General features: G+C 49.5%; 5 protein-coding genes across 5 annotated transcripts; 4 read left to right on the top strand and 1 right to left on the bottom strand.

Annotated features, from left to right (window-relative positions):
• Nucleotides 1-824: 824 nt before the first annotated feature.
• Nucleotides 825-2,523, top strand: PV10_02144 (uncharacterized protein; the record flags this gene model as incomplete). Its single annotated transcript, XM_016366427.1, has 2 exons — nt 825-1,451; nt 1,501-2,523. 2 exons carry the CDS (start codon nt 825-827, stop codon nt 2,521-2,523), a joined length of 1,650 nt encoding a protein of 549 aa, XP_016225945.1.
• A 478-nt stretch (nt 2,524-3,001) lies between these two features.
• On the top strand, nt 3,002-4,020 carry PV10_02143 (uncharacterized protein). The gene is made up of 2 exons (XM_016366426.1): nt 3,002-3,514; nt 3,567-4,020. The coding sequence occupies exons 1-2, from the start codon at nt 3,258-3,260 to the stop codon at nt 3,733-3,735; spliced, it is 426 nt and encodes a 141-aa protein (XP_016225944.1). The 5' UTR covers nt 3,002-3,257; the 3' UTR covers nt 3,736-4,020.
• On the bottom strand, nt 3,728-5,240 carry PV10_02142 (uncharacterized protein). The gene has a single exon (XM_016366425.1). It carries the CDS (start codon nt 5,076-5,078, stop codon nt 4,134-4,136), a length of 945 nt encoding a protein of 314 aa, XP_016225943.1. The 5' UTR covers nt 5,079-5,240; the 3' UTR covers nt 3,728-4,133.
• Nucleotides 5,241-6,475: 1,235 nt separating this feature from the next.
• On the top strand, nt 6,476-9,366 carry PV10_02141 (uncharacterized protein; the record flags this gene model as incomplete). The annotated part of the gene is made up of 2 exons (XM_016366424.1): nt 6,476-6,577; nt 6,625-9,366. The coding sequence occupies 2 exons, from the start codon at nt 6,476-6,478 to the stop codon at nt 9,364-9,366; spliced, it is 2,844 nt and encodes a 947-aa protein (XP_016225942.1).
• A 699-nt stretch (nt 9,367-10,065) lies between these two features.
• Nucleotides 10,066-10,938, top strand: PV10_02140 (uncharacterized protein; the record flags this gene model as incomplete). The annotated part of the gene is made up of 1 exon (XM_016366423.1): nt 10,066-10,938. One exon carries the CDS (start codon nt 10,066-10,068, stop codon nt 10,936-10,938), a length of 873 nt encoding a protein of 290 aa, XP_016225941.1.
• Between the last annotated feature and the right edge of the window lie 159 nt (nt 10,939-11,097).

Genomic DNA, 11,097 nt, shown 5'->3' with positions numbered 1-11,097 from the left:
AGGAACGCGGAGGGACGCGGCCCTGACACGTGGTCATGTGAGCTGGATATGGAGCCAAGACATTTAGTGGGTCTCTCACTCCGATCTGCCCGATCTCGATCCAACCAATTCGAGGCTCCACCCCAGAATCGACTTCATGTCAACTATCCGTGTCTAGACAGATCAGTGTCTATGCCATACAACACCCACTTCGTAACTCACAACTCATGAAGGATGGCCGCAAAGAAGGAGGCAAATAAGGATACTAGGAAGGCGTCATCCGAACGGATCTCGTGGGATGACTCGGTGTATTGTCTAGGTCGTCATTATCGGCTTCACGTTAGTGACAGGATGAAATCTCTATAGTTTCTGTAGCGAAATTGGCAAGCGTCGTTCCAATAACTGTATTGGTATATCTCGTTGTGTTCTTTGTGTTCAATAAGACAGTAGAACATTTAAATAGCCTCTTATTATACGCCTCAAAAGACGTTGGTCTGACTTGCGAATGAAAAGTGAAGACCGTTGTTGATTGTCCATTTTGGAGGAGGCTGGCTGTAGTATTCACTAACACTGCTTTGATGTCACCTGTCCGTGACTACACTCGAGAACAGAATCCTCAGCCTCCCCTAGATTCTTTAGTCTTTCGACCCTTTTTCCTTGTCCCTCTCTCTTACTCTCTTGTCACCACACTCGATCTCAAATCTCGACCCATCCTACCTTTCTCATACCTGATCCAACACTGAAACTCATCACGATCGCCTTTCAACTACCTTGTTCACGAACTGACTCAGTCTGACTCCTGGTCACTTCACTTATCTCTGTTGTCGTTTCAACCTGATCTCAAAATGTCCTCTCCAAACACCACTCACGTTTCTGGTCTTGCAGAGGTTCCAATCTCAACTCCGTCCAGTGACAGGAGCGATTGCACCTTACAAGGCGAAGTCACAACTGCAGTCACCATGGATGCAGGGAAAATCAACCAGCCAATGTCGACGGCGCCTCGATCTGAACCAAGTTCGTCCCCTGCTCCAGTCCCGAAGACGTCCAGACACTCTTGGCCTGGCTTCACCCATAGCGACCTCATGCGCAAAGCAAAGCAGTCGAACACTCCCTGGGGATATCATGCTCGATCAAGAGACGTGCTATGGGAAATGCGCAGTACTTACAACACACGCCGACCAGAGCTGCCCAAGGGCATTGCTCATTACACTGCTGAGGCACTGCAGTTCTACACCAGTGTCTTGAACAAAACCAAAGCCGAGCACAAAGACAAAATCCAAGGCACCAAGAAGTCACCGACAACCACAGACGACAACACAAGACATCAGATGGGTTCCGTCCAGAACGGCAATGCATTGGGATCAACCGGGTCGACTCCGCCAGCAACTCCGGTCACTAGAAAGAGACCAGCGGCGGATGATTTGGATGGCTCGGAGGATGCCAGTCCATTCAAGAAACGTGCTAGCCCATCGGTAAGTCGCACACCGTGAGTTCAACAGCCTCGATGATTGACTCACATAGATTCACAATCAGACCGTTCCAGCGGCACACTCCATGAACAGCGGACGTCGCAGAAAAGTCATCATCGATTCTGATGATGAAGTTGAAACGTCCATCTCTCAAGAGACACCCTCAAAGAAGTCTGTTGCGCAAGAAGCCCACCCTCCATCAAAGACTGTCACCCCCGAGCCATATGCTCCATCCATTGAAGATGTCGGCCGTTCTCAACCCCTGTTGCTGCCCCCATTTCCGATTCTCGCCGCTCTCACTTCCGATGCCGCTGCATCCTTGACTCACATCAAGAAACGTCGCCGGGTAGGAAGTCCTTCAAACAATTCATTATGGAAAAGCATTGACTCTTGCCAGGGGGACCCAGATACTGAAGAGCCTGCCGCAAAGAAGGCACGAGACTACCGACATGTGCGGCCGGAATCTAACAAAGAGAACCGGGACCAACCGAAGAAAGAGAGATTGATGGCGCAGAACAAAGCGAAAAATATGAAAACACTTCCAGGCAAACCCCTGTACGAAACAAAAACAGTGACAAGCAAGAAGCCAAAGACTTTCCAAATTGCCAGAGATGATGATCATGATGGTGCCGGTGAGGTCGAACCTGAGAATTCAAGCGAGTCCAAAACCATTAAGGCATTCACTGCAAAGTATCGAACTCGATCAGTAACATCGGCGACTGCTATTTCCAAGCAAGCAATGAAACATACGGATGCCCCCTTCAGCAAAGCCTCATCATCGAAGACACACGGAGCCGTCGAAGAGGTGGGTTCTTCGACCTCACATTCCGGAACCCAAACAGCATCTGCTGCTCTTGCATCTCATAAGGGCAAAGTGGTGAAACCGACAAAAAAGACAACAGATCCAACCACATTCAAAGCGGACAAGGTGAATGCAAATGCTCCAGCCAACGAGAATCCAAAACTAGCACGAGGTGTCGCAGTTAGATCGGGTAGCAACACATCCAGATCCGACAGAGCTGAAAGACGTACGAGGTCAACCAAGGAGTCAGCACGCAGATATCTTCGCTTTTGAGTATGTGAGGTGCGGTTGACTCGAGCTGGCAGCGCAGGGCAGGTTGCTCACGTTCGAGTTGAATAGCGCATATGCCGCGTGGGTTTCACAAGAATTTCTTTTCAGAGAGGTGTATGATGAGTCTTGAGGGTCATCGACTGGATTGGGTTGAAGTTGGACATGATTTTTGTTCGATGAGCATGGCCAGATTGACGGCAAAGTGTTGGAGTACGAGAATGGTTGTTTTCCGGTTCGAAATGGTTCAAATGGTAGCAAGTTGGATGATTGAAGCTGCTCGGCCTGGTGTACTGAGCAAAACAGGATAGGATCATTCCACTCAGGAGGTATTTGTCTATTGATCAATCGTCATGGCTACGTAAACTGCGGATTGGGTAACCATACTACTTGTTTCCTGGATGCGGGGATTCTTAGCGAATAAGGCGACTTCACCCAAGGACGAAGAGGGGTGTCCAATTGAGACCCTTGAACATCACACATATACAATTGTCCCTACTCTGCCTTCCAGCAAGATCCCTTTTCAAGTTGAAATCCCAACCTTCTTGGACACAGTATCGACACATATCGGCGATATTGTATTAGATCCACCAACCCACCATCTTACCACTACTTACTCTCTCTCTTCTTCCCCACCACTACTTACAGTCCTCATCAGCTCACCGCAACCCTCACACTACCTCACCACTTCAAACCTAAAAGCCAACGACCAAGCCACCACTCAGGCACAAAACCTCAAAATGCACTACCTACAATCCGTCGTATCCGTTCTTTCCATTCTGGCCTTTATCGCCACCCCTACCGCCGCCATTCCCGAAGGTCTGGAGATCGAGTACCTCACCCCCGAAGTAACATGCACACGCAAGACAGTCAAGGGCGATAAGATCGACGTGCACTATGCGGGTACCTTGCAAGATGGAGGTAAAGAGTTTGACTCGAGCTACTCGCGAGGAACACCGTTGAGTTTCCAAGTTGGTAGTGGAAGGGTTATTAAAGGGTGGGTTTGACGTGAGGGTTATCATGGTGTTTGTTGCTGACTAGTATTGCAGATGGGATGAGGGTCTTTTGGACATGTGCATCGGTGAGAAGAGACGATTGACTATTCCCCCCTCTCTGGGCTACGGTGCTCAGTCGGTTGGTCCGATTCCTGCAAACAGCGTTCTGGTCTTTGAGACGGAACTGGTCGGCATCAAGGGCGTCAAAAAGGATGAATTGTAAAACTTTCATTCGACTTATGGTGATTTACAGCATGCTATGCCATGCCATGCCATGGAACGACACGGTCTGTTCTCGCCAGCTAGAATCGCCGTGGTATAGCCGCAGGAATCCATTCCCAGCTGGGTTGATAACACCCACACCCAAATAGACATGACATAAAATGGGACAAAATAAAGATACTTGACACACCGACTGCTAATGATAGTATCCGTCTGCTTTCGGGTACTCGAAGCCAATAAAGGCCGAGTCTATCGCTTGGTGATGGCCACCAAACGTCTGCCTCTTCTCAGACTGTCGTCTAGATTTACCTTTCTATAGGGTATCATAGGCCTTCCCTTGAATGCTGTACATGTATAAAGTTCGTTACCGTCGAGATGCAACCATTCCAGGCTCTCTGCTCAGTCCATTCCATCCAGATCGGTAGAACTCTCATCCTCCTCTGAGACGAAAATGCCCACAAGGCACTCAGAGAGCATGCCCTCCCAGTTGACCCAAGGGTGAACCTCCATGAACAACTTGACCGAGTCCTTGCCAGCGCCACGCATAATTTCACCAACTCCACCAGGATGGAAGGGAAGATAGGGCGTGATATTGTATACTTTGCCGTGATATACAGTCCACGCATCTCTGCCTTTCCTTCCATTTTGGTGCTTCAGCTGGGCCGGTGTTACGCGAATCAGGTTAGGTGGTGCATCTTTGCCACGTAATTGCGCTGTCGGGTCGTTGGTCAAAGCAGCCCAGTCGAGTGGAGAATGACCGGGTTCGAGGATGACTTTGCGAGAAACCTGTTTGCCCGGTGGCATGATGGACGAGGTCGGCGCCATGGAAGTGTTTAGCAGGGCTTTTTGAGGCGGAACTCTTAAAGATGCTGCGGCAGAAGGTGGAGGACGCACGAATCCGTTGCCAGGACGAGGCGGAGCAGCCATGGACCCAAACGAGGCCGGAGGATTCAGTCGTGGCGGGGAGGACGTCTTGTTGGTGCTGGGTGGTGGAGGGGGTGGGGGTGCCATCACTGGCAGTTGTAAATTTGGGACCTGTTTTGGGACCTCCTCTTTCACTGGTGTATTAGACACGGGTCGAACTGGTTCCTCCACCGAAGAGGAATCACTGGGTGGAAGGTTTAATTTAATGGGAGGTTCTGATATGGTGCTGTTGTCGAGTTCGGCTTGGGCATCGGTGGTCGAAACGACGATCTGGGCCTGCGCATGGTTGGGTTTCGATGGTAGAGCCTCAAAAGTGTCTTTGGAGTCTCGTTGCGGGTCGTTGGACGTGTCCTGTAGTAGGAACTTGTAGACCAAAAATCCAACGAGTAGGGTGCCTCCGACGGTGGTGATCCAGCCCATGTTATGACCGAATCAGGGTCGCCACCACGATGAGGAAACTGTGTTGGAGATATGGGGATGTGATGTCGACATTGTGACAATGTATGAGCTTGGTTATCGCATGATCACAGACGTGCAGAGTCAAAACAGCAAATAAAAGCAGTAATAATCTATCAAAGGGAGGAAAGAAAAGGGTGGGTGCAGTTGACAACGAGAGAAAGAGGTGACAGATGGAGGATCAAAAATTGGTCACGTGGCATATGCTTCTTCGGTCCTCGTCAAAGATGGTCTTCGTCGACTTACGGCTATATCACGCATGCTAGGAGACATCTTGCTCCACGAAAGACAGATGCCGCTCCATTAGGAGGCAGTAGGTGGTTCATGATATCCGAGTTGGTTGCATTGTCTCAGTTGGTGAGGTGAGTGTGTATAACATTTTCAAGCAGCACGTGATTTGCCTTCACAATTACTCCGAATGGGCGAGGGGGATCCCAACCTCGTAGGCGTAGGCGACAGCCTGCAACCGGCGTTCATGCCCCTCGGCCCTTGTGCTGCTTGAGAACCCTGAGTCTGAATGTATTCGTACAACGAGTGAGCGATAAATCAGATCCTGCGTTCCCCGCGTCGGTGGTTCCAATTGACTTTTAAAGTACCTACCATACCTAGGCTGTCATAGGTAATCAGGTCCTCGATCACAGGTGAAAAGGTCTCAGTGATCGAGGGGTCCATGCCCAAACAAACAGCCAACGAGCGCCCAAGTGAGTGGCGGTTACAAGGGTTGACGGGCTGGGCGATGGGGTGGCTTGCATAAGTGCGCCCCCATGTTTCTCCTCTTGCGTATGTTTTTTTCAACGTTCAACACATGCGTTGACATGGTTTGTCCGTTGCCAAAAAACCTCGTTGATCGGTGGATAACTCCAGGCCCACGTCCAAATCTTCATGTTACAATGATGTCGGCCAGCACCAGCAATGGTCTCGATCGCTGCAAACCGCCGATGCCATGCATGGTGCTAAAAGTAGGTGAGGAGAAATGCACCAGAGCCACCGTTGATGACAGGCTCCTCGGCCCCGTACCCTGTCAGTTCCTGTCGGCCAAAATCCTCTGAGGCACGCGTCAATTTTGATACTCCTTGGATGTTTCATATTCAACAACGCTTCATCATGCTTCCTCTTGACTGATCTTTTCTTGTCTCTATCTTCTTCATCCTTTGAACCTATCGATTCTCTTACCAGCATTTCCAGTCTTGACCATTCTTTGTCTGCTTCTTCAATTTCCTCCCTTATCCCCTAACACGCTTCAGTCCTCCTGTTTACACCCCTGACGCTCCTGTCTGTGGTGACCCAAGACCATGAACATCGTTGCATGATTGTTACGCAGCCTCATCAACCTCCATTCTGATCCATATACACCCAACATCATGTCCAGCGCCATTTTCCCACGACAGGACTCTGCACCTGATCCTAATCTCTCTCCCAGCGAGCAGGTCTTGCAACTCATCTCAAACCCATTTCAGGCTTCGGTAAGTACTTCTCCTGCCTTCCATTTCCATTTCTGACCGTGACGCAGCTGCAAGTCAATGCATTCTGGGCCTCTCTTGCTACTTCCTTCGGTATCAGCGCAGGTCTCGCTCTCCTCTTCTGTTTCATCCGTCCTCGACACGCCCTCGTTTATGCCCCCCGTTTAAAAAATGCAGACAAGCAACATGCTCCTCCACCTCTCGGCAAGGGCTTGTTCAGCTGGATCAAGCCTGTCAACAAAGCATCAGAGGACTTTCTGGTTGATAAAATCGGCTTGGACGCCGTTCTATTTCTGAGATTTACTCGCATGCTTCGCAACATCTTCCTCGTTCTGGCTTTGATTGGCATCCTGATCATGATTCCCGTCAATGTCACGCAGGGCTCGGTGTCCGGCTCCGTCTCTGCATTCGCCGTCATGACACCTTTGTACATCTGGGGACGTGGTCTATGGGCTCAAGTTGTTTTCGCCTGGCTCATCGATCTAATCGTCATCTATTTCTTGTGGTATAATTACCGCAAGGTCCTTCGCCTGAAAAGAAACTACTTTGAAAGCCCCGACTACCAGAAGAGCCTGCATTCACGCACCCTTTTGGTGCGTGACATCTCAAAGCAAGACCGAACCAACGAAGGCGTAGCCCGCGTTCTCAACGAGGTCAATCCAACTGGCGTTACACCCAAAACCACCGTCGGCCGAAACGTAAAAGTCCTGCCAGACTTGATTGAAGAATATGAGGAAACTGTCCGCAATCTCGAGTCCATCCTCGCCAAATACATGAAGAACCCTGATCGCTTACCTGCCAAACGACCCATGATCAAGCCTTCCAGCAAATACAAGGGTCCCACCACGGGCGGCAAAGTTGATGCCATCGATTATCTGACTGAGCGCATTAGATCCATGGAGAACGAGATCAATGATATCCGCGAACGAGTCGATAATCGAGACCCCATGCCCTATGGGTTTGCTAGCTGGGACAGAATTTCCGAGGCACATCGTGTCGCATATGCCTCGCGGAAAACGCGTCCAAACAACGTAAAGATTCGATTGGCGCCACGGCCCAATGACCTCATCTGGGACAATCTGACGCTGTCGAGATCTTCCAGGAAAAGCAAACGTTTCATGAACGCAATCTGGATCGTACTCTTGACTATTATTTGGACGCCTATCAACGCAGGCATTGCCGTCTTTCTCTCCAATCTTTCCAACCTCGGACTTGTCTGGCCATCCTTCCAGCGACAACTCGAAGCACACCGTACCTGGTGGTCTGTCGTCCAGGGTATTGCGGCTCCCGCACTCACCTCAATCGTCTATTTGGTTCTCCCCATCATTTTCCGACGTCTGCAGATTCGAGCTGGTGACGTGACCAAAACCGCTCGTGAACGTCACGTGCTGCGAAATCTGTACAGTTTCTTTACCCTCAACAATCTCATCGTCTTCAGCATTTTCTCCGCGGTGTGGCAATACGTCACCCTTGTCATCCAATTCAACGAGCAAGGCAATGATACCTGGACCTCCTTGCGCAGGGGCAACTTCTTCTTGGTCATCACCACCGCTCTTTGCCAGATCTCCCCCTTCTGGGTCATTTGGCTCCTTCAGAGAAATTTAGGTGCGGCAATCGACCTCGCTCAGCTATGGCAGCTCACCTACGTCTGGTTCGCTCGAACTTTCATGTCACCAACTCCTCGACAAAACATTGAATGGACCGCACCTCCTGCATTCAACTATGCCAGCTACTACAATTATTTCCTCTTCTATGCCACCATCGCCCTCTGTTATTCCACCCTGCAACCCATCATCCTCGTCATCACAGCTGCATACTTCGTCATGGACGCTTTCATGAAGAAATACCTTCTCATGTATGTCTTTATTACCAAAACTGAATCAGGCGGTCAATTCTGGAAGACGTTGTTCAACCGAATTATTTTTGCCGTCATGCTTTCAAATGTCGTCATTGCTATTGTGGTCAAGGCGAGAGGCTCCTGGACTCTCGTTGCAGCCATTGCACCCCTGCTGTTCATCATGGTTGGCTTCAAGTGGTACTGCATGAAGACATTCGACATGGACCTAAAATACCACTCAAGAACAGGTATGATGGACACAGAGCGCTTGCCAGATGGCAAGCCCCATAAAGCTGAGAAGATCTCGTCCAAATTTGGTCATCCGGCACTTTACAAGCCGTTGATTACGCCAATGGTTCATGCAAAAGCCCAACACGTTCTTGCCGAGGTTTATCGTGGACGTTTGGATTCTGCTGGTGGGCAACCGATGGCCTTTTCCGACATTGCAATGCAGCCAATGGCTCAGACCGGTGCTCCCGATCAAGACATGCCGTTTGAGATTGTGCCAGAAGCTCAACAGGACTTTTCCTACTACAGAGGCCGCTCTGACTTTAAAGAGGAAGCGGGTGAAATCTTCTCCGACTCCAGAAGTACTACTCCAGTCTCATTCATGGCTGGAGGAAAGGAGGATTTCAGCTACCCAGGGACGGCTGCTTCATCGAGGGCGAGCAGCCCAGTCTCTCGTCCTCAGCAGCCTCGCCCTGTTCAACGGAAAGAGTTTGACCAGTCGCGAGTCCCAGCTCAATTCAGGCTGTCACAGCTCGAACCCCCTACTGATCAGTACAGCGATCGTGCAAACCTTTTGAATAATGTCGGTGACATCCGTACGCCAAACGGTGAATTCATGTCGACCGATCGTTGGCAAGCTCCAGGCTCTGCGTACAGAGACACCAGCAGAACCAACACTCCTGACGAATCAAACAACGGTTACGATTACTTCAGAGGAAGGAGATGATGAAGCATCAAAATGAAGATAGGTTTTCATCGTATAACTTGTCACTTTGAGGAGATGTCCATATGATGAAAATCATCTCCATACGTATTACGATAATGTTACGCCCAGGATAGAACTACATGAAAGAATAGAACATCATTTACAGCGACTCTAGCCTCGGCAACATGGCCTAGTCCGATTGAATCAGTGATTGTTTCACCCTCCATTTACGTGTGGATACAACATGAGGCTGAAAGAAAGACCGTTTGACACTTTGATACCATGTCTTTGTTATCTGGTCTGCTCCTCTACCACCATTGGTCTAAAGATAGCTCAATGTCTTTACCTCGATCTCCCCCGGCTTGATGCGGGGTCTTTGCTCATTATGTTGTGTTTATTCATAGTCGTGTGGCGATGCTTCAACAGTGCAACAATCAACAACAAAGCATGTCTGTCGGCACGAGGTCTGGATATATTGAATGCCTCCATCACAATCTTGGTCTACCAGAACATATTATCCAAGACCCTTTGCTTGTAACACCAGCTCAATACGCCGGCATTTCATATTGCAAAGGCAACGAATAAGTATTCATGCCATATACACATCATCAAGAAGACCCAAAAGTCACATTCATATCATTGCCATCATCTCGCTCGACTCACTCCATCTCAACACCAGTAACTGCAAAACATCGAAGAATGATCAAATCTACTCGCATGATGACCGTCAATGAAGCGCCAGAGCATATGGCTCCATCGCCAACAGTCATTTCAACGACACGTGAGAATCAGAATGAGAATGAAACCAAACACGATATCCCAGCCCGTGATCTTGAATATGTGGCGCAAATCAGAGCAGCCATTGCGAACCAGAGCATCGCAGCGCAGGCGCGACGAGAACGAGAACGCCAACACCAACTGGAGAATGAACTCAGTCCCGTCCCCTCTGAAATGAGGGCAGACGGGATCGTCGCCCCACCTTCTTCACCATGGAACCCTGGTGAGAAGCGATCATCGTCGCCGACGACATCGTTGAATGTCCTGACGGTTAAGGCGAAAGACGGAGTCACAAGTCTGATCAATAAAGGGAGGGGAGCAATTTCGAGAAGAACGGGTAGGACAAGTCGGCGGTCTCTCGCTAGCAAGATGTCCAAGACGTCGAAGGTACTCAAATCCAAGGTTATGGGTGCGAAGAAGAGACCGGTATCCTTGTCGAGAAGACAATCGAGTTTGTCGATTACTCGACCATCCAACCCGATTGTCACGATATCTCCTCCTCTCTCCCCTTTTTCTCGTTTGATTGACGACGTCAATCCATTCGAAATGGATGATTCAGATGCCGCAACTCTGATAGGCGATACTGACAATGTCGACGAAACTTCCCTCCTCCTTAAATCCGAGAAGACAGCTTCCAAATATGATTTACCCACCGGAATGAAACACCATGAGACTCGGTCCTTACCAGGTCAATTGCAGTCCAAGTTTCGCACGTCGATGAGCCGATTCTTGAACGGAGCCGAGATATTATCGGTACATGCGAGTCATGGTCTTTTGGGTCGAAAGTCGACGTTGCGTCGTTGGTCGAGGTTGTGATAAAATATCTTGATCTTGCGTCTCAGGAGAATAGATGGCCGGGGGTTGCTGTCAGGGTATCTTATAGTCATAATAGTCAAACGGAATTGTGAATCAAAGAGTCCACTTCAATGCATCTCGTATGGGACTGTGTCCATAGAGTAGAGCACTACTTGTGTC

Source organism: Exophiala mesophila (assembly GCF_000836275.1).
Source record: "Exophiala mesophila strain CBS 40295 unplaced genomic scaffold supercont1.2, whole genome shotgun sequence".
Classification (NCBI taxonomy): domain Eukaryota; kingdom Fungi; phylum Ascomycota; class Eurotiomycetes; order Chaetothyriales; family Herpotrichiellaceae; genus Exophiala; species Exophiala mesophila.
Note: the sequence above shows the minus strand (reverse complement) of the source record. Positions and strands in the feature narration are given on the sequence as shown.